The sequence below is a fragment of the Saccopteryx leptura genome, chromosome 9 (assembly GCF_036850995.1).
Source record: "Saccopteryx leptura isolate mSacLep1 chromosome 9, mSacLep1_pri_phased_curated, whole genome shotgun sequence".
Classification (NCBI taxonomy): domain Eukaryota; kingdom Metazoa; phylum Chordata; class Mammalia; order Chiroptera; family Emballonuridae; genus Saccopteryx; species Saccopteryx leptura.
Genome location: NC_089511.1, coordinates 91,909,475 through 91,937,255, shown reverse-complemented (window position 1 = coordinate 91,937,255; position 27,781 = coordinate 91,909,475). Strand labels below are relative to the sequence as shown.

General features: G+C 37.1%; 1 protein-coding gene across 4 annotated transcripts in view; it reads left to right on the top strand.

Annotated features, from left to right (window-relative positions):
- Positions 1-27,781, top strand: part of PARG (poly(ADP-ribose) glycohydrolase) — a 149,356-nt gene that overhangs the window by 74,386 nt on the left and 47,189 nt on the right. For all 4 annotated transcript variants that reach the window (XM_066348199.1, XM_066348198.1, XM_066348200.1 and 1 more), the window contains 2 exons: positions 5,843-5,918; positions 12,028-12,175. In XM_066348199.1, the coding sequence (XP_066204296.1) occupies positions 5,843-5,918; positions 12,028-12,175 (224 nt within the window). The remainder of the gene's footprint in view (positions 1-5,842; positions 5,919-12,027; positions 12,176-27,781) is intronic.

Sequence of the window (27,781 nt, the reverse complement as noted above, 5' to 3'; positions counted from 1 at the left end):
AGGTCACTGGTTTGAAACCCTGGGCTTGCCTGGTCAAGGCACATATGGGAATTGATGCTTCCTGCTCCTTCCCCACTTCTCTCTCTGTCTCTTTCTCTCTCCCCTCTCTAAAATGAACAAATTTTTAAAAAAATAATAATCCCAGAATCTTAGAATTTAGAAAGACTCTTTTTACCATGATAGGATTTTATTTTATAGCCTCTAGAAAGATATTTTCCAACCTCTTAATTGCCTTTTTTGGTAGAGAGTTTCTTAAGCCAGTAGATTTCAACCTTTTTACACTTGGGGACCAGTGGAAATAGGAGAATTATTTTGGGGATTATTACAGCAAAAATCACTAGGAGCATAAGTTCATTTGACTAAGATCATTGGATCTATAATCTTCATACAACGTCAGGGTGGTTAATTCTTTCGTGGACCAGCACAGAATTTCTGGCAAATGAGGGGACCAGTTTGTGGACCAGCGGTTGAAAAACTCTATCTTAAGTGATCAATGATACCTCTCATTGTTAGAAAGTTATACCTTTAGAATCAAAGCCTGCAACCCTTTGACTTATTTTACTCTTTTGCTTTATTTATTTATTTTTGGATTTTTTTGATTGATTTTACAGAGAGAGGAGGGTGGGGGTGAAGCGGATAGTATCAACTCATAGTTGTTCATTGTTTGCTTGTCATATGTGCCTTGACCAGGCAAGCCCAGGGTTTTGTACCAGCAACCTCAGCAATCCAGGTTGATACTTTATTCACTGCCTCTGCTTTGTTTTGTCTTCTGAAACAAAGTTCTATTAGAATTGAGTTTTGTGTGTGAAGACACTAATATTAAACAATACCAATATTTCATAGTCCTTCTTAACCTCCTTTTTTGGCTTTTCTTCTTGAAGAACAAGATTGGGAAAAGTTTTTTTGTTTTGTTTTGTTTAATTAAACTCAAATATAATATTGGCAGTTTTGGCTGTCCATGTGTAACATTGGCAAATTTTGTGGAAGTTGCTAATTTACTGTGTTTTGTTCTTCTTATTTATTTACAAATACTGAGGAGAATAATAACGAATCTGTTCATCAGATTTGTAAATTCTTTAGTGTCCTGGGATAGTTAACACGTTTTCTAATTTAGAGCAAATCCCCAAAGCATTTGAAGAATGGACTAACTTTTCAACACACATGAGAATGTTATTAGACATACTAAAAGCAGATTTTTGCTGTGCTTCATGTTAACCAGTGCCTCTCGTTTTCAATTCTTAATAATTTTTATTGTAGTTTGTAGTTGTTTTGTTTGGCGTCAGTGATGAAGGCAACCTACTCTTAAGGGAATTAAGAAGGCACATGTGTTTTGGTGGCTTTCCCATGGTGTTTTCATTCGCTAAGCATGTTCATTTATGAGGTGAAAGGAAAACATACTTTAGGAGGCTTATTGCGGGACTGAGATGATTATTAATAGAGGGAAGTGGATAAAGGACTAAACACTAGAAGAAAAACAAAAACAAAAGTGAGGCAGAAAGGAAGAGATTGTATACAGCATTTTGGAGTCATGGTATATTAGAGATGAACAGGACGCCAGGAAGTCAACTGGTTCAGTTGCCTACTAAAAATGTTATCAGCTCTACAATACCTGTGACAGATGGGAGACTAGACAGCTTCAGTGGTGGGAAATTCACAATTTCACCTCAGTCAGCTGCTTGTGTTATTATTTAATACTTTTATTTACTAAAAAAGTCTGTCTTTCTAGTAATTCACACACACCCCATTTCTAGTTCTTCTTTTTAGAACTATAATAAATTTGATTTTCTTTAACATTCAGCCTTCCTTCATGTATTTCAATGCTTTCTTGATTCCCTATCACCTCTAAAAATGCACACAGATATATACAAATCTTAATCATGTCTTCTATTTCATATATAATGTGAATTCTAAACCCTTGATCGCTGCTCTTGACAATTCCCAGACCATTGGTTCCTCTTAACATCAGGTGCTTAGAACTGACAGTAACAATCTGCTGTGTAATCTGCTCAGACCAGAGCAGAGGATTGCTTTTCTCAACTCTTCAGTTTCTAGTAGGAATACAGATGTTTGTTCACATCACTTTGGAGTAGATTCTATAGGTCATTCAGAGGACTTGTTTTTAATTCAGCTCAGGATCTCTACTCTGCATTTGACATTCATTTGGCACAAATGTGAAATAATCTTTGTTCATTACCATCAGGGAGTGAAGGGATAGGTCAGAATGCAGAGATCTGCAAGATTGCTTTGTTAGTGAGGTAACTTTGCCCCTAAATAAGGTCAAGATACTCCCCTTAATTGTGATAAACAGAATTTAACTTGGTAACCTTTTTAACTTTTATAAGATACCTTTCTTGGGTATCTGTTTTGTTTTAGCTGCTTTATAAGTGAGTTGGAGAATATAATTAGTATCAATCACCCAGACTCCACAGAACTGGAAACTTGTATTCACTTACAGATGGGGGGTGAACAGGAGATGAGGATTGTTGGTATTTTTGAGATTGAGGGGCCAAAGGGTGCCAGGAAGTTAGAGGCTCTTCTGATTTCCAGGTTTCTGACATGTTATAGTTAACCATGTGATTAACAGTAAATGCCTTAGCCAGACTTTTTCAATCACAGAGAGCCAAAATACACTATGTCCGTGGTTCCTGGGCTAGTGGAATGGAGAATTTGCTGGGGCCGGAAGAGGAGACCTGTTAGGGAAATAGAGGGTGCTTAAAAAATATAAAAACCAGCAGTGTCTACCAATTTCATAGTTTTATTGAGAACTGTGCTCTAAGTTGACAACATTAGTCATAGTTGTTGATGACAGTTGAGATTTCTGTTTTGAAGTCCTGACTGATAAACCAGAAGTTTCTGGATCACGTCTTTTTGTTTTTGTTTTATTAATTAATTTTAGAGAGAGAGATAAACAGAAATATGAATCTGTTCCTGTATATGCTCTGATTGGGAATCAAACCAGCAACCTTTGTGTATTGGGACGATACTTGAGCCAACCAAGCTCTGGCCAGGGCTGGATTGGTTTTTATTTTTTATTAGTATCTTCACAGGTAGTCTCCCTTAGAATAAAATGACTAGGAAAGTGCCACCCCCCCCCCCAAAAAAAAAAGGAAGTTAAAAAATCAGATTTATGGCCCTGGCTGGTTGGCTCAGTGGATAAAGTGTCAGCCTGGTGCCTGGATGTCCCTGGTTCGATTCCTGGTCAGGTCACACAGGAGAAGTGACCATCTGCTTCTCTATCCCTCCTTCTCTCCCTCCTTCTCCCCGTTCTTTTCCTCCCGCAGCCAATGGCTCGATTGGTTTGAGCATCCCCTGGGCCCCAGGTGCTGAGGATAGCTTTCTTGGTCTGGTGGCAGCCTCAGGTGCTGAAAATAGCTAGGTTGATTGGCTCATCTGCCCCAGGCCAGTAGGGTCGCATGTAGGAGTCTGTCTCACTATCTCTCCTTTTTTCACTTAAAGAAAGAAAAATCAAATTTATGATACTATTTTCTATGAGAGATTTGCAAAATAACTTTCCTAAAAGTATAGCATACTGGTTAAGGGCTTGGATCATTACCTTGGGCTCCCTGGGTTTAAGTCTTTATTGCTGCATTTACTGGCTTTGGGAAGGTTACATAACTGCTTTTTGTTCTTTTTTTTCCCCTATCTGTAAAAGAAGATAGTGACAGAACTGTTTTGAGGATTAAATGAGTTAATACAAATTAAGTTCTTAGAACAGAATCTATACTGAATTACCGTCTGAGTGTAAAGCTATCAGTCTGTTGGACTGAGCCCAGCCTAAAATGTATTCGGACTCTGAAACCAGGAAAAAAGCAAATCACAGTGAATAGTGCTTTACAGCTAAATTGTTTTTAAAAATATGTAATTGTTTTTAAAAATATAGCTCTGGCCAGGTAGCTCAATTGGTTAGAGCATTGGCCTAATACTCCAAGGTTGTGGGTTTGATCCCTGGTCAAGGCATGTGTAAGAATCAACCAATGAATGCAAAAATAAGTGGAACAACAAATCAGGGTTTCCCCTCCCCTCAACTCTCCCCTTCCTCTCTCTAAAAATCAATAAAGAAAAAAATATATATTCATATAATCCCCCCCAAATTAATGCCACCCTTATATAAGTTAGGGATTTGGATATCATCTTTTACATTCTATTTTAATTTATATTTTTTATTTAATAATTGGGGAAATCTAAGGAAAAAAATGTCATCATCAAAGCCTACTAATAAAATAGAATTGGTTTTTTTTTTTTTTTAATTTTATTTATTCATTTTTTAGAGAGGAGAGAGACAGAGAGGGAGAGAGAGGAGAGAGAGACGGGGGGAGGAGCTGGAAGCATCAACTCCCATATGTGCCTTGACCAGGCAAGCCCAGGGTTTCGAACCAGCGACCTCAGCATTTCCAGGTCGATGCTTTATCCACTGTGCCACCACAGGTCAGGCAGAATTGGTTTTTAATATAATGTAAGCCAGATAAACACTGTAAGGAAGAAAGAAATTTTTCTTTGAACCTCTTAGGTCCCTGGCTGGGTCTGAAAATTAAACTGATGAAGACATATTAACAGGAGCAAAGCATACACATTTATTTTACATAAGTTTTACACAACCTGGGAGCCTTCCTAAGGAAATGGAGACCGATAGAAACAGATGTCTGTACTTTTTGCTAGGTTTGGTGAGGAGCAGACACTGTGGATGAGTACAGGATGTGAAGTCACAGTAGTGAAGGTGGGGGGCAGCATGGCTTCTGTGTTTCTATTAGGATTCTTTTGGGGATCCCTTTGTCTTCAAAGATCAGAAAGCTCCTTTGTTCTGAGTTTAAGGAGGGTGCTCACAGAAGGGCTGTATGACCTGTTTCAGGGAAGTAGGGGTGTTCGAGGACCTTCCTGTTTCTCCCATTTTCTCAAATTTCTTCAGGTTAAAATATTGAATATGCTAAGGAGTAGCATGTCCTGAATTTCATAAACACCTCAGTGACCATGCTTTATGAAAATGAAAGAAAATAATTGTGACTTAAAAGTTCTAGGTTCAGCTGTCAATTTTATTAATATAAAAATGACATAGCCTGACTGGGCGGTGGCGCAGTGGATAGAGCGTTGGACTGGGATGCAGAGGACCCAGGTTCGAGCCCCCGAGGTCGCCAGCTTGAGCGCAGGCTCATCTGGTTTGAGCAAAAGCTCACCAGCTTGGACCCAAGGTTGCTGGCTCAAGCAAGGGGTCACTTGGTCTGCTGAAGGCCATGGTCAAGGCACATATGAGAAAGCAATCAATGAACAACTAATGTGCCACAACGAAAAACTGATGATTGATGCTTCTCATCTCTCTGCGTTCCTGTCTGTCCCTATCTATCCCTCTCTCTGACTCTCACTCTGTCTCTGAAAAAAAAAAAAATGACATAGATCTGTGGCGTGTATTTTCATCAAGACACCCTGCCCCCCCCCCCACACAGTTATCAAACTAGTGCAAATAGAGCCCACCTAAGAATCACGATTTATTACCAAAGTTTTTCTATATATTTTTTTAAGTTGTCAATTCTTGGAAAATAATAAAATTTTACAGATCTTAATTTCTTTATATCTATTTTAAGAAGTTCTTTAGCTCTTAAAGAGGAGAAACTTTGACAATTTATAGGGGAAAACTGGTTTTAAAACAGTATATTATCTCATTTGAACTTAAAAATTTATATTTATATATTCAAATTAGAAAATGGGAGAATCTATACAAAGAATGTTAACAGTAGGCATGTTTTTGATTTTTTAGATTTGGAGTTTTAAATAGCTAATTTATATTTTCAGACTTTTCTGTAGTGAAATACCTGTCATTTAAAAAATAAGTAAGAGATTTTTTCAATTATAGGTGTGAAAAACCCCTGACTCGACTGCATGTCACTTATGAAGGTACAATTGAAGGAAATGGTCAAGGCATGCTGCAGGTAGGTGAATCCCAGCAGCCTGCTGTGTTTGGTACTCTTGTCAAGCATTTGATAGCAGAGGGAATTTAAAAGCTGTTTGTTTATTTATCCCCTAAGCCAGTGGTCGACAAACTCATTAGTCAACAGAGCCAAATATAACGATTAAAATTTCTTTTGAGAGCCAAATTTTTTAAACTTAAACTATATAGGTCGGTACATTGTTACTAACTTAATTAGGGTACTTCTAAACTGGCCTTTGCTAAAAATGTCCTCAATTTGATTGAGCCGCATGTGGCTCGTGAGCTGTGGTTTGCCGACCACTGCCTTAAGCTAATTTAATGCAAAGAAACATGATAGCAGAATAGAGAAAAACACCCAACAGATCATCTTGACAGCTATGGTAATATTGTCACTTGGCAATGGACATTCTCTGTTTCTTACATGAGCCTCTTTTTTAAAAAAGCCTTTGACAGGTAGTCCCAAGATCTGGACACCATCAGTCCTTTTGGTTCAGACTTGGACTGTAGATTGACAGTGGACAAAGTTCCCAGGGTCTGGTCTTGACAGGCTGTCCAGGCTGCTTTGTTTTTTTCTTTGAAGGCTCATGCTCTGCCCTAAATGATGGCCAGCTTGAGATGTTTTTCTGCCACCAACACTGTTTAGGTCTAGGAGGCAGACGTCTAAGACTGTTTGATAAGAAAGTCCTTTCTCCCATGTATAATCATTTTAGGCACATGAACCAAGTACTCTTGCTCTCTTTCCCCTGTTGTAGTGCAGGTCATTTTGTCTATCACTCTGTGTTTATTATTCATCTGTGTTTCTGACTCTACTTAAAAAAATATTTTTGGAAAAAGTTAATAAGGAAAACATCCTCTGTATCTAGCTTTAAATTGATATATAACACCTAATCTGAACACGTATTTTCCTTTTGCTTTATAGTGATTTTTAAAACATGACTAATCAGAGAAAATGTTAGTGATTTGTGTTCTTATTCCATTTATAAATGCATTTTAATGTCAGTTTTCTTTTTCTTTTAATTTTTTTATTTAGTGAGAGAAGGGAAGACAGAGGGACAGACTCCTAGCCCACTAGGGGGTGATGCTCTGCCCAGCTGGGGTGTTCTTCTGTTGCTCAGCAACCGAGCTCTTCTTAGGCCTGAAGCAGAGGCCATGGAGCCATCCTCAGCACCTAGGCCCAACTCATTCCAGTCAAGCCATGGGTGGAGGAGAGAGAGAGAGAGAGAGAGAGAGAGAGAGAGAGAGAGAGAGGCGAGAGAGGCAAGAGAGGGAGAGATAGAGAAGCAGATGGGCACTTCTCCTGTATGCCCTGACCGGGAATCGAACCCCAGACATCCACATGTTGGGCTGATGCTCTACCACTGACCAAACCGGCCAGGGCCTAATGTTAGGAAGAATCTGTATGTTATCTCATTTATACCGGAAATGGCTGATTTTTCTTCTTTAATCCTTATTTGCTGCCTATACAGGGTGGAGAAAAAGTAGGTTTACAGTTGTTCATAAGGAAAATAATAAAATAATAACACAAGAATAACTCTTTCACCTCTCACTAGTTTTGCCCCATCCTGTATTGAGTCAGAGAAGCTAAGTAAAGCAGTTTCCTAAGAACAGACTGATTTGTTTGAAAACAGCATTGCAAGTGACTGGACTGATTTGCATTTCAGAAGTTATATGCTGCTCTTAGTGCTTAATGATATAGGTTCTTTTTAGTGCTGCCTTAAATTAGGCACTTGTAAATGGAATTTGCAAAGAGGCAAGCCATGCTTTATGCTTTTGTTCAAAATCACCTTCTCCCAGGGATTATTTGAGATAAACAAAAACACTTACAATAACTGAATTAATAATTGTCCTGGTACTTGAAAAAAAGTTTAAAATTTTTATTTAATCAGTACTTTTTCTTCTATCTAAATAATTTTGAAATATGGTTAAAATTTTTTTCAAGTAAATACCACTTTTCCCCCATAATTTCATCTTTATGACATCTTTCTTATATTAAAGTCTTGGATTAACTGAGGAAGTCTTAGTACACAAAAAATCAACAGTTACTGCTCATCAGCAGTGCCGACCTTTTGTTACAATACAATTCAACAAGAGGTTACTTAACATTCAAGGTTGAGATTTCCCCCACTTCCCTGAAATATATTATAGATGAAATATGAAACCTCAGTAGATTTAAAGAAGACCATAAAAGCTTCTTCTATTAATTGTTCTCCCTACTCATGCCATGTGTCCCCAGGAGGTTAGGGAATAGTGTATTGCAGTGCCACAAAGCTTGTGTAGCATGTAAATTATATTATGCTGAGTGGCAACAGCAACAGAACCTTTAAGAAGTGTTATCATTTCTCTCTTTGCATCAAGTTATAATTCAGAAACTGGGTGATCTGAACAGTAGCTTTAAAGTGATTTGGAAAATGACTGGCAAGAATAAAGAAGCACTCACATGCTGTGTTCATGTACAGGAATAGGTTTCTCACCTGTAACAGCCTTTTATTAAGAACCTTTTTAAGTAGCAGAAACTTTGATTTTCTAAATGACTCTTCCTGCTTTCAGAGGCATGTTGAGTTTAGTGTATTTATTTTTGTGCATACCTTTCAAGTAAGAAATGTGGCCTTTTATTTTTAAAAAAGCACAATAACATGCACATTGACCATATTTCATGTGTTGTTTACCTTGTTCTGGTAATATTTAAGTTCAGATGATCTCAAATCTTCCTTGTTTCTCATTTTCTTGAACAGTACATTATACTTAGCCAGCCTCTCAATTTTTAAGTGTTCTCCATTTTATTTTTTTTCTGAGTCGCTCTTTCCTTCACTTTCTTTCCCACTGACTTATTTGAGGATCTAACCCTGCTTGTATAAACTATTCAGTAGTAACCTAATCAGCCTCTGCTTTTAATTTTCTACTTTTCTACTTTATTCTTTAAACTTTAGCTTGAGTTATCTTCTGAAAACACAGGTGTTTTGTTATTTTCTTTTCTTTTTTTTTTCTTCTTTTTTTTGTATTTTTTTTTTTTTGGTATTTTTCTGAAGCTGGAAATGGGGAGAGACAGTCAGACAGACTCCCGCATGCGCCTGACCGGGATCCACCCGGCACGCCCACCAGGGGCGACACTCTGCCCACCAGGGGGCGATGCTCTGCCCCTCCGGGGCGTCGCTCTGCTGCGACCAGAGCCACTCTAGCGCCTGGGGCAGAGGCCAAGGAGCCATCCCCAGCGCCCGGGCCATCTTTGCTCCAATGGAGCCTTGGCTGCGGGAGGGGAACAGAGAGACAGAGAGGAAGGGGGGGGTGGAGAAGCAAATGGGCGCTTCTCCTATGTGCCCTGGCCAGGAATCGAACCCGGGTCCCCCACATGCCAGGCCGACGCTCTACCGCTGAGCCAACCGGCCAGGGCCATTACTTTTCTTTTTAGAATCTTTCCCAGAACTTTCAGAATTAAGTAAAAATTTCCAAAACCCTAGGTCACCTTGTCCCCAAATGTAAGCTCCACACACTCTACATTCAGACAGGCTAAGGAATCTGCTTACCACTCTCAGCCCTTCACATTTGGTTTTCCCTGTGTCCTTGTGCAGCCACCCCTGATCCTGGCTGTCAGCAAGATCCACACTGACTGGCGCATCCTCTTGTAACACTCCCTGTCCTCCTTCCCAGGCTCAGATTTTATTTAATTATATTATTTGGACACTATCAAATAAATACTAGTAAGCTCTTTAATAATTACTCTACCACTCTGTTTATGTGCCTGAACCCATCTAGATGGTAAATATGGTGAAGCCAGGACTCTGTACTTCACGTTTCCCAGCACAGCATACAGTAAATGCTTGTTGAATTGAACAGGTTAAGCCATAAATCACCCACTGCATAAAGACCTCGTTTGTCGCAGGAAGCTAATTCTAATCAATAGACTAGTTTAACCAAAATTATTTTTCTATAAAAGCTAAAGAGTTACTCTATTTTTTAGCATTGATTTATTATGCTAGAGTATAAACCCAAATATATATGATTCTTTGCAGTAATTTATTTCAAGAACTTGTCTAGTTGTAATTTTCAGTATTTTTTAAAGTTCTTCTATTTGAAAGAGTATTTTACCTTCTGTTGGTTTGTTTTTTCTATATTTTTCCATATCAGAAGATTCATATTCTTTTATAAAATAGACTTCTGATTATCCTTTAATATCATAATTGCTTTAGAGAACAAATAAGTTTTAAGAAACCTTATATTTGAAATATGTGTGAAATAATAGAAAAAGTATATGAATTGATCTCTCCCCCAGCTGTTGGCATAGAGCTCCTCAAGCCCGGTTAATTATGTAAGTGATAAGAGCACTTAGGAACATCTTTTGTTCTAATATTTGGTGTTTGAGTCCTGGCTGGATAGCTCAGTTGGTTAGAGTGTTCACCTGATATGCAGAGGTTGCCAGTTTGATCCCAGGTCAGAGCACATACAGAAAGAGATCAATGTTTCTGTATCTCTCTCCCTTCCTCTCTTTCTAAAATCAATATATAAAAATTTAATATTTGATCTTTGATTTCAATTCCTGACACAGAGCTTTAAAATTCCTTGGAATTGTCTGGATGATAGGAGTGTCTTTGTCTTTTTGTTCTAATGAGGTGATCTAATGGTTTCCTGACTAGCTTCAAGGTGGGGGCTAGTCACCAGGAAGACCAAGCTGAGCTTGGAAGTTTGGAACTTTCTGCCCAACCTCTCATTTTCTGGGAAAGAGAGAAGGACTGAAGACTGAATAAATGATCAATCATGCATACTTGCTGTAGCTTCCATAAACATCCCCAAAGCACATGATTCAGACAGCTTGTAGGTTGGTGAACATGGGGAACTGCCAGGAGAGTAACTTGTGGGGACAGTGCTGTGCCCCTTCCTGCACACCCAGCCCTGTGTTTCTATTCATCTTGTGGTTCACCTGTATCCTTTATTATTCTTTTTAATAAATCAGTAAATGTAATCAAGTGTTAACCTGAGTTCTCTGAGCTATTCTGGCAGATTATCAAACCTCAACTAGAAGTTAGGACTTCAAATTGACATTTGAAGTCGGGTGAGGTCTTACAGGACTGAGTCCTTCACTTTTGGTATCCTTTGCTAACTCCAGGTAGATAGTGTTCGAACTGAACTGAATTACAGGACACCTCGGTGGTGTCACAGAGTTGTTTGATGTGTGGGAAAACCACACATTTGGTGTCAGAAGTGTTGTGGGTTTAGTGGTATTGTGGAATTTGAGGAGAGATACAGGAGTGTATTTCCATATATAAGCCTTTCATGTTACTTACTAAATTCTGTTTTTGTGTGTGTGTATGATTATGTATACACAGTTGTATATATGTATGTAATACCACTCCTCAAATAAAATAATCTAGGGCAAATCGTAATCATTTCTTACATATTTCTCCACAATTCCTAGCATAGTGTTAAACACCTTGTAGTGTTGAATAATCTTAAGACAAGCAAATAATTATAGTGAGTTTGCTTTCTCTTGAGGATTGTGTAACTCATCATTAATAGCTTGGGGATCCCATCTTACTGCTTTAAAGAAAGCTTATGTGTAGTTTTAAATGAAATTGTAAATATGTAGAATTTCCACTCCTTTATTCTTCTGCCAAAGAAAAGCTTATCTAAAAAAAGTCAATTAATAAACTTCACAGTTCTTTAAGAACAAGGTATTTGATTGCCATATTATATAAGAAAGGTATACTTATCTTAAAGTCAATGGAATACATAAATGGAGATTGAGTAGTGAATGGTAGGAAAATGATCTTGAAACCTTTCCAGATAAAACCTTTCTTGATTTGTGGCCCTTGGAGAACAAAAAAAGATATATAAACAAAATTCTGTATAATTACATAGAGACTTTTGCCTAAAAGCTCCATTTTCCACATTTCTTCCAAGGTTTTGGGATCCCAAGAAATATGCAGGGATGTTAGTTAACTGCAGTGAGATGGAAGAGTACAGTGAAACACCATCTGTTCTCCTTGATAAGATTACTAATTTAGGGATTGATTTATATGAGAAAGAAAGCAAAATTAGAGCTTAGACATAGTGTACTTTTTTATCATATATGTAGGTGTTTTAGATCATCATTTAACGTGCCATGTTTTCTCAAATAGGTGGATTTTGCAAACCGTTTTGTTGGAGGTGGTGTGACCAGTGCGGGACTTGTGCAAGAAGAAATTCGCTTTTTAATCAACCCCGAGTTGATTGTTTCACGGCTCTTTACTGAGGTTCTGGATCACAATGAGTGTCTTATCATCACAGGTTAGTTTTGGGAAATCTGTACAATGGGGTAGTTTTTCCCATCTATAAATTATGTATCATGAAGACTAAAAGCCACCCAGATGCACTTTTTTTCTATCATAGGCATTAGTCCCAGTATTGTTATTCATTAATTTATACTTGTTTTTTTTGAAATTGTTATATAGTTGTCCCTTAAACACCGACCCCATCGCCCACACATTGCAGTCAAAAGTCCACATATAATTTATGCTCTCTCAGAACCTAATTTGTGCCTTGGTATTAGTTCTAAGATCCCACCCGCAGATCTCAAAATCAAAGGGTACTCAAGTGTTCTGTATATATGGTGTATAACAATGCATACTGTTGGCCCTCTGCATCTGTGGACTCCCATACAGGAATCAAAAACAGTGTTGATATTCACTGAAAAAAATACACATAAGTGGCATTATGCAGTTCAAACTTGTGTTTTCAAAGATCAACTGTAGGTTGTTTATTTAATTTATTTTTATTGATTGATTTTAGAGAGAGAGGAAAGAAAGGCGGGGAGAGTTGTTGTTCAACTTAGTTGTACGTTCATTGGTTGATTCTTGTATGTGTTCTGATGGGGTATCAAACCTGTGACCTTAGCATATTAGAGGGATGCTCTAACCAGGGCCTCAACTGTAGTTTTTTTGGTTTTTTTGTAAGTGAGAAGAGGGAAGATAGTGAGACAGACTCCCACATGTGCCCTGACTGCAACCCATGTCTTGGGCTGATGCTTGGATCAACTAAGTTATTTTTAGCACCTGAGGCTGACATGCTCAGACCAGCCGAGCTGTCTTCAGCACCAGGGGCCACACTTGAACAAATTGAGCCATTTGCTGTGGGAGAGGAAGAAAGTTAGAAGGGGAAAGGGAGTGGGGAGAAGCAGATGGTCATTTCTCTTGTGTGCCCTGACTGGGAATTGAACCCGGGATGTCCAGATGCCGGGCTGAAGCTCTATCCACTGAGCCAACTGGCCAGAGCCACTCAACTGTAGTCTTATTTTCCTAATCTTAATTAAGACATTTTAGCCCCACTTTTTTTCTTAGGCATTGTTATCTGAGGAACAAGGGTAAAAACTATTCAATTATCCTCCATTTTGAATTTTTATGATATAGTGCCCCTAAAAAGAAGAAAATGATAGGACTTTGGGCATGTATTCTATTATTTCTTCATTATATTTCCAAGGTATTTGTTATATTTCTATTTGAAGGTACTATATAAATACAAAAATCATACTGTGTTTGGAGAGGATCAGTATAACAGTGAGCTTTAAAGAATAGAAATAAATCAGTAATGCTAATTTCTTTTTTTCTTCTTCTTTCTCCAAGTTGAGAGTAGGGGAGATAGAGAGACAGACTACTGCATGTGCCCCAACTGGGATCCACTCAGCAAACCCTGTCTGGGGCCAGTGCTCTGTGGCCATGCTTACAATCAAACTATTTTTAGCACTTAAGGTAGAGGTTCCACAAAGCCATCCTCAGCGCCTGGGCCAATGCACTCAAACCAATCCAGCCATGGCTATGGGAGGAGAAGAGAGAACAAGAGAGAAGGGGGATTGGGTGACAGGATGGGTGGAGAAGCAGATAGGTGCTTCTCCTGTGTACCCTGACTAGGAATCAAACCTGGGACATCCACACACTGGACCGACCCACTACCATTGAACAAACCGGCCAGGGTCGTAGTTTCTAATTATAAGAGAAAAAGTATGATTATCCTAGCTACTTGTCCTTTATTTAAGGTAATAAGAAAAAGAGGGAAATATGGTCATACTTTGGGTTTTTATTTTTCTTTGTTTAAGTATTTTTCTATTGAGATATTATATCTCAGTATTTTCTTGTGAGTGAGCTACAAAAATTAATGATTAAGTCATAGAAACTCTAAATCAGTCACCTTAGGGAAGTTAAGCCTTTTATTCAAGTACCTAAAAGAACCTTTTCACATAAAAGCCATAATCACTCTCTGCAAAAGAGAATTTGTTGTTTCCTTTTTGAATCTATTGCTGCTTTGAGATTAGTGTAGGGGACTTAACATTCAACTGGGTTTGAGGATTTGATTGTTAGTCCCAAAGATTACAATGAGATGAAAAGTAACCCCTTTGAGTTATACACAGCAAATGTATACTCAACTGATCACCTCCAAAGAGGTGCATGACAAAACTAAAACTCTGAGATCTCATTTTGAAACCACACTCTGCCTCAGATACATTCGTATGCAACCTTCAGGAAATTATCTAAATTTTATGTTTTGCTTTCAAGATTCTCTCTTTGTCTTCTTTCAATAGCTTGATTAGGATGTCTTTAGGTATCCTATTTGGCTATCTTATTTGGAGTTCACTGAGCTTCTTGAATGTTTAGATAAATCTGGTAAATTTTTGGCCATTATTTCTTCAAATATTCTTTCTGCCCCTCACCCTTCTCTCCTGGGACTCTCATTATGCATATGTTGACACATTTAATGGTGTCCCACTAATTTCTGAAGCTGTGTTCATTTATCTTCATTCTTTATTTTTTCTTTTCTGCAGACTGGATTATCTAAAATTTATTAAATCTTTCTTCTGCCTGCTCTAATCTGCTTTTAAATCCCTCCAGTGAAATTTTAATTTCAGTTGTATTTTTCAACTCCAGAATTTCTATTTGTTTTTTTTTTTTAAAAAAAACACAATTTCTTTTTGTTGATAGTCTCATGTAAGGCATTATTCTTAGACTTTCATTTAGTTCTGTAAACATAATTTCCTTTATTTTGTTTAGAATATTTAAAATAGTTGATTTCAAGCCTTTGTTTAGTAAGTCCAACATCTGAGCTCCTTGGGGACAGTCACTATATTGACTACTCTTTTTTTTTTTTTTTTGAGTATGGGCTCTATTTTCTTATTTCTTTGCATGTTTCAATTTTTTGTTGAAAACTGGACATTTTAAATAATGTAGTAACTCTTGAAATCAGATTTTTTCGTTCCTCCAGAATGTTGTTTTGTTGCTATTTGTTTATTTATTTTTCTTAACTAATTCTGTAAAGTCTGTACTTTTTGTGTGTGGGCGCTGAAGTCTCTGCTTGGTTAGATTAGTGGTCAGCTAATGATTGAACAGAGATTCCCTTAAGTACTTAGAACCACTAAATCTCTCAGTTTTTGCCAAAGGGCTGTGTGCTGTTGGGTCTCACCTAACACTCCATCATGCAGTTGACACTTCCTGCTTGTACTTGATACTTCTCCTCGAGGCTGCTTACACAGAGCCCCAAGAGCAGACTTGTACTTGGTACTTCTCCTCGAGGCTGCTTACACAGAGCCCCAAGAGCAGACAGAGAAGAGATCTCAGGACCTTCTCAGTTCTTTTCTTGAGCATGTGGATAGCCATGGGCATATGTATAGCCTTCTGCATTCCCGGGGATACTTAAAACTTTTCAAAGCCCTTTATAAACACCTTATTTCTTAGCTTTTTCTTTGAAACTTTTTAGTCTATTGTTTGCCACAACTATTATTTACTGCTTCAGGCAACCATAGTGTTAAATGGTTGCCTATAATTGTTTCAGCAAATATCTTGGAGATTAGGCTTTCCCTACTGGGAAAGTTCCAGTTCAGGTCAAAAAGGGAGGTTGTGAGTGAGGTCTTCTAGGGAACCACGAGACAGGTTATATGATGACCAATCTGAGAGTGGGGCTTTGAGAGATCTTCAGCTTCCTCCTCCACCTGCCACAGAGCTTTGGAGAGTCGATTAGGCATAGGGCAAGTTAAAAACACCACAAACCTCACTTTTTATACCAAAATTCAGCAAATTTTCTTTTATCAAGCCTTTGTTGATTCTCAATTTTTACCAGTGCTTTTATGGAGGAGAGAATTTTCAGAGGTTTTTATTCCATCATTTTTGCTGATACATTCTTATCTTCTATAAGTACTTGTTGGTAAAAAGGCTTTTAACACGTTATTCCACATCATTTAGATATCCTTTGTTATTTTTTATAATATTATTGTGAGACTGCTGTTTTGATGTGGTAAGACAAAAAATAATAACTTATAGTTTATGTAGAAAATTAAGAATGGATCCTTGGCAAAAGAATTATTTTTTGGATAGAGATTATGTTCCAAATTATGATGAAATGGAAAGATAAAACCCTTATATTCTCAGTGCTATCTCAACTCACTATTTTAGTTATATTTATTTGTTGTGTATTATGGACACAGATACAGAGAAAGCCATTGGAAGGTATGAGGGGAGAAGAGAGTACAAGGAATTACATTACAAAAATTTAAATTATCATAAATCTGCTCCTGAGCAAATAAGTACTTTGAATATTGGTCTTACACTGTTTTAGAGAGTTCAGAAGGTATGGAATGTGACTGTTTCCAGCATTTGGATGTATCAAATAATTCTTTAAAATAATTTTTTAATATTTAGCAGATAAGCTAGATTTGAACTGGAGATTTAGAAAAAAATATGCCATTAATTTTTAAGGTGAATCTATTGATTCTTGAACAATACAGGTTTGAATTGTGTGGGTGCTCTTATACATGGATTTTAAAAAATAAATGTATCAGAAAAATTTTTAGAGATTTTTCTTACTACTATGAGACAATTACATCAATTATACTAGGTTACCATAAAGCAATCTTTATCATCAGTGGATGAGATCATTTTTTATTTTTTATATTATCTTTTCATGTTATCTTTTACTTTTTGATGTCTAGTGTTAGTAATACATATAACAACTACAGTGTTTTGTATCATATAAGACAATATGCTAGACAGATGATTCATTTTATAAATAGATTATGTAAGTGCCTGACCCCACGGTGGCGCAGTGGATAGAACATTGGACCCAGGTTCGAGACCCTGAAGTCACTGGCTTGAGCATGGTATCATAGACATGGCCCCATGGTCACTGGCTTGAGCAAAGGTCACTCGCTCTGCTGTAGCACACACACCCCCACTCCCTACCCCCATCAAAGCACATATGAGAAAGCAATCAATAAACAACTATGGAGCCACAACAAAGAATTGGTGCTTCTCATCTCTCTCCCTTACTGCCTGTCTGTCCCTCTCTCTGACTCTTTCTCTCTCTCAAAAAAAACGCCAAACAAACCTAAAAAACAGATACATCAACTTACAGTATCAATACAGTATAGTACTGTAAATATGTTTTCCTAATGATTTTATTAATATTTTATTCTCTAGCTTACCTTATTATAAGAATACATTTTATAGTACATATAACATACAAAATATGTGTTAATCAACTGTTTATGTTATCAATAATTCCAGTCAATAGTAGGCTATTAATAGTTAAGTTTTGGGGGAGTCAAGAGTTATATGTGGAATTTCGACTGCAGGAGGATTGCTACCTCTAACCCCCCTCCTTCTGTTGTTCAACAGTCAACTGTACATCATTGAAATAAAAGTGTTGGTAGAATACTTGGCATTTAACTCAAAGATGATTTGTTTCATTTCTCTTGCACTAGGAAAGGAGTTAAGTCTGTTTTCATCTATTGTTAATGTTGCTGTAAATAAAGGATATAATTTACCTGTAAAAGGAAAACAGTAGAAATTTTTTTCTTTGCTTTCTGGTTTGCTTTTTTTTTTGGTGACAGAGACAGAGAGATGGACAGATAGAGACAGACAGACAGGAAGGGAGAGAGATGAGAAGCATCAGTTCTTCATTGTGGCTCTTTGGTTGTTCATTGATTGCTCTCTCATATGTGCCTTGACCGGGGATGGGGGTGGGGACGCTACAGCAGAGCGAGTGACACCTCCCTCGCTCAAGCCAGTGACCTTGGTCTCAAGTCAGTGACCTTGGGCGTCAAGCCAGCAATGTTTGGGCTCAAGCCAGTGACCATGGGGCCATATCTATGATCCCATGCTCAAGCCAGCAACCTCAGGGTTTTGAACTTGGGTTCTCTGCATCCCAGGCCAACGCTCTATCCACTTCTACTGCCTGCTCAGGCTTTTTCTTTTCTTAAAGATATTTTATCCCCAACCTAAAAACTCCCATCACTGTGGATTTATGTCTGGTCTCTGACTTGCCCGCAGGCATTGTGAAATGAATGGAAAATTGTAGATCCATGACTCACCTTCATATCTCTAATTGTTCCAGGCTAAGGACATCTGGGGTGACTTTTAACTCAGCATTTCCCCCCCACATCCTCTTAACTCTATTATAGAGCATTCTAATTAATATCTGTGATGTGATGTTCCCTTAATGGAAATGGCCATTTCATCTTCTATTTGATGTTGGATTTCTGCCATCACCGTTATTAGGAGACTCTTAACCGTGTACTGCAGTCTCTCTGCCTGATCAATGTCATTCCTTCAGTGATTTCTCTAGGCTCACTGACTGTGATTGTGTTGCCTGACTCTGTAGAAGAGTTTGAGAAATTGGAAATAAATTAAATTTATCATCATTGTGGGTCATCTGGTTAGTATCGGACTTTTAATGAATATGAAACAGGTCATGCAAATGGGTGCATACTTTTACCTAGACAGTGTTACCCCTCTGTTTTCTGTGATCCCTGGGGCAGCAAATCTTCTGGCTACCTTTATTCCCAGTCACGCCATTAGACCAGGCTGCTTTTAAACCCCACATACCTGAAATCATGTTTCTAAGTTAAGTCTAATGACACCAATACTAACTTCTTTATGGTTTAAAAGGTTTTTGTTTTTTTTTTAGAAGCCAGAATTTATTTCTATTTAAAACAATGCTCACAGGGGTTGAAAGATCTGTAATTCAGTGCTTGCTCTTGCTGCTTCCATTTCACAATAGCTGTTGCTGAACCTCTGGGTGTTTCTGAGGTTTGATAATTCTTCTAAGCTGAAAGGTGACTCTTTGGGGTTTGGGCGTGCTTCATTCAAAGCGAGCATTACAGTAATAACAATAAAAACAATTCTAGAACAGCCATTATCATTGCAAGAGAAGAAGATATATGATTTGATAAGAAAGCTGCCACAGAAAATTTCAGTAGTAAAATAATTAATCTAGTATAAAAAATCCAGATACATTTGTAAAAATTCAGGGGAAACCATTCCTGCCGTGTTCTCGGCAGCCAGCTCCTCTGGGTGTAAACATGAGAGAACAGTATCGTGAGGAGGCTCACTGGGTGTTAAAAACAGCTTTTGGAGAGCGGAAACCAGCAAACACCCTTAAAGATGGAAAAATCGATTTTGAGGATTCTAAACTCATCTTACTTGGTTTTCCAAGCAATTCTATTAGGGAAACAAGATAAGAATTATTAACAAGCCTGACTTTAGATGAGGAAATGAAGTCTAATAAGATTTGGTTACTTAAGGATTCACTTGGTTTTCTCCTATCTCCTGATCTCAGTGTGGTGCTCTTTTTACCGTGCCTCGCTCTCTATAAATGTGAATTTTCTGGACTCATTATTTTTTTTATTTTTATTTTTTTCTTTTCCCATATTTTTCTGAAGCTGGAAATGGGGAGGCAGACAGACTCCCGCATGCACCCGACCGGGATCCACCCGGCCTGCCCACCAGGGGGCGATGCTCTACCCATCTGGGGCGTCGCTCTGTTGCAACCATAGCCATTCTAGTGCCTGAGGCAGAGGCCATGGAGCCATCCTCAGTGCCTGGGCCAACTTTGCTCCAATGGAGCCTTGGCTGCGGGAGAGGAAGAGAGAGACAGAGAGGAAGGAGAGGGGGAAGGGTGGAGAAGCAGATGGGCGCTTTTCCTGTGTGCCCTGGCCGGGAATCGAACCCGGGACTCCTGCATGCCAGGCCGACGCTCTACCACTGAGCCAACCGGCCAGGGGCCTTGGACTCATTATTTTCACCTCAGTTTATACAATATTTTTCCTGTTTTGCTTGTAAATTATTAGGTTTCTATGATAACTACTTACTCATCTGCTTCTATATTCCTATGTTACAAGATGCTATTGTAGACACAAATGTTAATAATTGGTAATTCCTGCCCTTGAGGAGCTGACAGTTTTTTGAGGGAGTTAGAGTACATTTTTAAACTTTTACTGAAGTATAATTAACATACAATAAACTTTTTTTTGAAGGTGTAAAATTAGGCAAGTTTTAATATCAGCTGTACACACGAAATCACCTTTTCCCCATTTTTTAAAATTGTTGAGTTTTGAAAGTGTTGTATATATTTTGGGTACATGTCCTTTATCAGATATTTGTGACATATCATTTTGTTATCTTAACAGTGACTTTTGAAAATCAGAAGTTTCCAATTTTGTAGTTTAGTTTATTAATTCTTTTTTTTCTGTTTTAATTAGTATAGTTTTATGATAATTCCAAAATCAGTCAGTGTCAGCCTTCCAACTTTGTTCTTCCTCAGAGATGAATTTTAGAATCAGTTTGTCAATTGCTACAAAAATGCTTGCTGGAATTTTACTTGAGTACTTTGAATCTATAGATCAATTTGGGGAGAATTGACATTTTAATAATATTTAGACTGACACATGGATGAGGTATCTGTCTGTGTGTTTAGGTCTTTAATTTTTCCCAGTAATATTTTATTCTTTTTCATTGCTTTTATATAGTCTCAGATATATCTCTAAATATTTTATATTTTTTGTTGCTATTATAAGTGTATTTTTTCTTTTTTTAAAATTTTTTTATTCATTTTAGAGAGGAGAGGGAGAGAGAGAGAGAGAGAGAGAGAGAGAGAGAGAGAGGAGAGACAGAGAGAGAGAAGGGGGGAGGAGCAGGAAGCATCAACTCCCATATGTGCCTTGACCAGGCAAGTCCAGGGTTTCCAACTGGCGACCTCAGCATTTCCAGGTTGACGCTTTATCCACTGAGCCACCACAGGTCATATAAGTGTATTTTTTAAGTATCAGTTTTTGATTGTTTATTCTTACTATGTAGAAATATAATTGATTTTCAAGTTTCCACTTAATATGTTAATGTTAATTATTATCAATAACTAATATAATACATAATAAGTCAATATGCTTTATTGATAGCTTATATGCAGAATACTCTGGAGCACAGAGAAGGGACAATCAATTATACTTACAGTTTCAAGGAAGGTTGACATAAGAAACAACATGAATTTTGTAGTTATTTTCTTGATTTTTAGCTAAGTACCTTACTCAGTACTCTAGATGAATATATAGGAATTAAGGTATAAATTATTTTAAATTAATTTTATGAAACAGTATGCTTAGTAATATATTAGAAACTAGTATTGAGTTTAAATTTTTTAAGTTTTGTTGTAGAACATTTTAACGTGAAAATATAGTATTTTTCATAGCTTTAATATTTATTTATATGATATCTATATATTTACAGTTTTGTGTATGTGAGACATTTCAGACTTTAGAAAAGTTCCAAGAATAATACAAGGAATTTTCATCAAGTCCTCACTCAGACTCATCGGTTTACATTTCCACCTCATCTGCTTTATCATTTTTTTTTCCTGAACAGAGTGGACAGTGGATGGACAGTGGAGACATTGTGCCCTTTTACCCCAGATACTTTTTTTTTGAGAACTATGACATTTCCATCAGTACAGCACACTTATCAAAGTTAGAAAATTTAACATTGATGAAGTCCTGTTAGCTATTTTCTAGTCAACATTCTAATTTTGTCAATTATTTTAAATATATTCTTTGTAGCTTTTTTCTTTCCAGTCTATAATTCAGCCCAGGATCATACCTTGATCTAGTTGTCTTGACTCTTAAACTGGGACAGTTTCTCAACCTTGCCTTGTGTTTATTTACCCTAATATTTTTAAAGTATAAGAGCCAATTATTTGGTAGAATGTCCCTTATTTTGGGTTTTCCAGTATTTCTCCAAAACTAGGCTTAGTTTATTCATTTTGGTAGGAATGCCCCTGAAGTGATAATGTTCTTTTGAGAAGATTAATACCAGTTTGTCCCCACATTTGTGATGTTAGGTCTTATGACTTGGATAAGGTAGGATCTGCCAGATTTCTCCACTATCAGATTTTTCATAGCCTTTGTAATTAATCTGTAGTTATGTATTTTACAAATTTTGAAACTGTAAATATGCCATCATCAAACTTTTACACATTAATTTTAGCAGACCTTGGTAATTTCTTTAACCTCATCATTCCCTCTACATTTAGTAGCTGGCACACTACTGGAAGGAATAGTTTTTCTCTCTCCCTCATTTATGTGTATTTGTTTATACATAGTGTGTAAAGACATGGATTCTTATTTTATCCAGTGGGTTATAATCCATTACTGTCATCTGGGTTTTTTTTTTTTTTTTTTGCTTTTTTTTTTTCTGGATTTTTAAAAATTATTTATTTATTTTTTGATTAATTTTAATGCGGTGACATTGGTAAATCAGGGTACATATGTTCAGAGAAAACATCTCTAGGTTATTTTGACATTTGATTATGCTGCATTCCCATCACCCAAAGTCCAATTGTCTTCTGTCACCTTCTAACTGATTTTCTTCATGCCCTTCCCCTCCCCCAAGCCCCCACCCTGTAACCCCCACACTCTTGTTCATGTCTCTGAGTCTCATTTTGATGTCCCACCTATGTATGGAATCATATAGTTCTTAGTTTTTTCTGATTTACTTATTTCGCTCAGTATAATGTTATCAAGGTCCATCCATGTTGTTGTAAATGATCCCATGTCGTCATTTCTTATGGCTGAGTAGTATTCCATAGTATATATATACCCAAGCTTTTTAATCCACTCGTCCACTGACAGACACTTGGGCTGTTTCCAGATCTTCGCTATTGTGAACAATGCTGCCATAAACATGGGGGTGCATTTCTTCTTTTCAAACAGTGCTATGGCACCAGTCTGCATTCCCACCCGCAGTGCAGGAGGGTTCCCTTTTCTCCACATTCTCGCCAGCACTTATTCTGTGTTGTTTTGTTGATGAGCGCCATTCTGACCTGTGTGAGGTGATATCTCATTGTGGTTTTAATTTGCATTTCTCTAATGATTAGTGATGTTGAGCATTTTTTCATATGCCTATTGGCCATCTGTATGTCCTCTTTGGAGAAGTGTCTATTCATTTCTTTTGCCCATTTTTTGATTGGATTGTTTGTCTTCCTGGTATTAAGTTTTACAAGTTCTTTATAAATTTTGGTTATTTTTTTTTTTTTACAGAGACAGAGATAGACAGGGACAGACAGGAGCTGAGAGAGATGTGAAGCATCAATCCTCAGTTTCTCGTTGCGCGTTGCGACCTCTTAGTTGTTCATTGATTGCTTTCTCACATGTGCCTTGGCCATGGGCCTTCAGCAGACCGAGTAACCCCCTGCTGGAGCCAGCGACCTTGGGTCTAAGCTGGTGAGCTCTTTGCTCAAGCCAGATGAGCCCACGCTCAAGCTGGCGACCTTGGGGTCTCGAACCTGGGACCTTCCTCATCCCAGTCCGACGCTGTATCCACTACGCCACCACCTGGTCAGGCAAAATTTTGGTTATTAACCCCTTATCAGATGCAGTGTGAAATATATTCTCCCATTGTGTAGTTTGTCTTTTTATTCTGTTCTTATTGTCTTTAGCTGTGCAGAAGCTTTTTAGTTTGATAAAGTCCCATTTGTTTATCCTGTCTTTTATTTCACTTGCCTGTGGAGACAAATTGGCAAATATATTGCTGCGAGAGATGTCAAAGAGCTTACTGCCTATGTTTTCTTCTAAGATGCTTATGGTTTTATGGCTTACATTTAAGTCTTTTATCCATTTTGAGTTTATTTTTGTGAGTGGTGTAAGTTGGTGGTCTTGTTTCATTTTTTTGCAGGTTGCTGTCCAATTTTCCCAACACCATTTGTTGAAGAGACTGTCTTTACTCCAATGTATGCTCTTATCTTCTTTGTCAAATATCAGTTGTCCATAAAAGTGTGGGTTTATTTCTGGGTTCTCAGTTCTGTTCCATTGATCTATATGCCTGTTCTTATGCCAGTACCAAGCTGTTTTGAGTACAATGGCCTTGTAGTATAACTTGATATCCAGAAGTGTGATACCTCCCACTTTATTCTTCCTTTTCAAGATTGCTGAGGCTATTCGTGATCTCTTGGTTCCATATAAATTTTTGGAATATGTGATCTATATCTTTGAAGTAAGTCATTGGCATTTTAATTGGTATTGCATTGAATTTATAAATTGCTTTGGGTAATATAGACATTTTAATAATGTTTATTCTTCCTAACCATGAGCACGGTATATGCTTCCACTTGTTTGTATCTTCCTTGATTTCTTTCATCAATGTTTTATAATTTTCTGAGTACAAGTCTTTAATCTCCCTTGTTAAATTTATTCCTAGGTACTTTATTTTTTTGGTTTCAATAGTAAAGGGATTGATTCCGTAATTTCTCTGACAGTTCATTGTTAGTGTATAAAAATGCATCTGATTTCTGAGTATTAATTTTATATCCTGCCACCTTGCTGAATTCATTTATCAGGTCTAGTAGTTTTTTGATTGCGACTTTAGAGTTTTCTATATACAATATCATATCATCTGCAAATAATGATAGTTTTATTTCTTTTTTTCCAATTTGGATGCCTTTTATTTCTTTTTCTTGTCTTATTGCTGTGGGTAGGACCTCCAGAACTATGTTTAATAAGAGTGGTGAAAGGGGGTACCCTGCTTTGTTCCTGATCTTAAGGGTATTGCTTTTAATTTTTGGCCATTGAGTATGATCTTGGCTGTGTGTTTGTCATAGATGGCCTTTTTCATGTTGAGGTATGTTCCCTGTATTTCCACTTTGCTGAGAGTTTTGATCATGAATGGGTGCTGGATTTTATGAAATGCTTTTTCTGTATCTATTGAAATTATCATGTGTCTTTTCTCCTTCCTTTTGTTTATGTGATGAATCACATTGATTGATTTATGAATATTGTACCAGCCTTGCCTCCCAAGAATAAATCCCACTGGATCATGGTGTATGATTTTTTTCATATATTGCTGGATCCGGTTTGCTAATATTTTGTTGAGGATGTTAGTATCTAAATTCATCAGGGATATTGGCCTCTCATTTTCTTTCTTTGTGTTGTTTTTGCTTGGTTTTGGAATCAGAATTATGCTTGCCTCATAATAGGAGCTTGGAAGTCTTCCTTCCTGTTGAATTTTTTGAAATAGCTTGAGAAGGATAGGAGTTAGTTCTTCTTTGAATATTTGGTAGAATTCACTTGTGAAGCCATCAGGCCCCGGACTTTTCTTTGTTGGGAGTTTTTTGATAACTGTTTTAATCTCATTTGTTATAATCAGTCTGTTTAGGTTTTCTGATTCTTCCAGATTAATTTTTGAAAGATTATATGTTTCAAGGAATTTGTCCATTTCATCTAGGTTGTCTAGGTTTTTGGCGTACAGTTCTTCATAGTATTTTCTTACAATATATTGTATTTCTATTGTGTCAGTTGTTATTTTTCCACTCTAGTTTCTAATTTTATTTATTTGAGTCCCCTCTCTTTTTTTCTTGGTGAGTCTGGTTAAAGGTTCATCGATCTTGTTTACCTTTTCAAAGAACCAGCTCCTGGTTTCATTGATCCTCTGTATTGTTTCTTTAGCCTCTATGTCATTTATTTCTGCTCTGATCCTTATTATTTCCTTCCTTCTATTACATTTGGGCTTTACTTGCTGTTCTTTTTCTAGTTCTTTTAGATGTAACGTCAAGTTGTTTATTTGAGCTTTTTCTAGGTTCTTGAGGTATGCCTGTAATGCTATGAACTTCCCTCTCAGGACTACTTTTGCTGTGTCCCATAAATTTTGACTTGATGTATGCTCATTATCGTTCATTTCTAGAAATTTTTAAATTTCTTTTTTGATCTCATTGTTTACCCATTCGTTATTTAATAAGATGCTATTTAGTTTCCAAGTGTTTGAGTATTTTTCAGTTTTTCTGTTGTGGTTGATTTCTAGTTTCATGCCATCGTGATCTGAGAAAGTGGTTGATATGATTTCAATCTTTTTAAATTTGTTGAGACCGCTTTTGTGCCCTAACATTTGTTCTATTCTAGAGAATGTAACATGAACACTTGAAAAGAATGTATATTCTGCTGTTTTAGGGTGAAAGGTTCTGAAGATATTTATTAAATCCAGTTTATCTAGTGTGTCCTTTAAGTCTGCTGTTTCTTTTTAAATTTTCTTTCTTGAGTATCTATCTAGTAATGTTAGTGGGGTATTGAAATCCCCTACTATTATAGTATTGCTGTTGATCTCACCCTTTAAATCCATCAAAGTCTGCTTTATATATTTAGGTGCTCCTATATTAGGTGCATAGATATTCATAACAGTTATATCTTCCTGTTTGATTGCTCCCTTTATCATTATGTAGTGACCTTCTTTATCTCTAACTATAGTCTTTGTTTTAAAGTCCATTTTGTCTAAGTATTGCTACCCCAGCTTTTTTTTTCATTTCCATATACGTGAAATATTTTTTTCCATCCTTTTCTCTTCAGTCTGTGTGCATCTTTTGTTTTAAGGTGTGTCTCTTGTAGACAGCATATGTTTGGGTCCTGTTTTCTTATCCACGCAGGTACCCTATGTCTTTTGATCGGATCATTTAATCCATTTACATTTAAGGTTATTATTGATATGTAATTGTTTATTGCCATTTTATTCTTTCAAACTTTATTCCTCTTTTGCTATATTCTTTTTCCCCTTTGATCTGTTTACAACAGGCCTCTTAGCATTTCTTGCAGCCCTGGTTTGGTTGTAGTGAATTCCTTGAGTTTTATTTTGTCTGGAAAGCTTTTTATTTCTCCTTCAATTTTAAATGATAGCCTTGCTGTATAGAGTATTCTTGGTTGTAGGCTCTTTTTCTGCATTACTTTGAATATTTCTTGCCATTCCCTTCTGGCCTCAATTGTTTCTGTTGAGAAGTCAGAAGTCATGCTTGTGGGGGTTCCTTTGTAGGTGATAGTCTTTTTTCTCTAGCAGCTTTTAATATTTTCTCTTTGTCATTTAGCTTTGGTATTTTAATTATGATGTGTCTTGGTGTTGATTTGTTTGGGTTTCTCTTTAGTGGAGTTCTCTGTGCTTCTTGAACATGTGAGATGTTTTCCTGCCTTAACTGAGGGAAGTTTTCAGCTGTGATATACTTGAACAAAGTTTCTATCCCTTGATCTTTCTCTTCTTCTTCAGGAACCCCTATGATGTGGATGTTATTTCTCTTCATGTTGTCACAGAGCTTTCTTAGAATTTCCTCAGACTTTTTGAGTCTCTTTTCGTTTTTCTGCTCTGCATCCGTGCTTTTATTTATCGTGTCCTCTAACTCGCTGATTCGATTCTCAGCTTCATCCATTCTGCTTTTAATTCCTTCCATTGTGTTCTTCATTTCTGATATTGTATTTGTCATTTCTGTGAGACAAACGTGATAACCACTACACTACGGAAACAATATTTGTCATTTCTGACTGATTCTTTTTTATTATTTCAATGTCTTTTTTTATATTTGTTATCTCTTTATTTAGGTGTCCGTAATGACCATCTATTGTTGTTCTAAGATCTTTGAGCATCCTAATAATTGTTATTTTAAACTCTAACTGGTAATTTGGTTATATCTGATTCATTCAGGTCCTTTTCTGGGGATTTCTCTTGATTCATTTGTGTTGCATTTCTTTGCCTTCACATTTTCTCTGTGCAAAGGAAGGTTTTGGTCACTGTAGTCTACTGGGTGTGGCCTCTGTTCCCTAGGTATGGTCTGTCTGCAGGCACA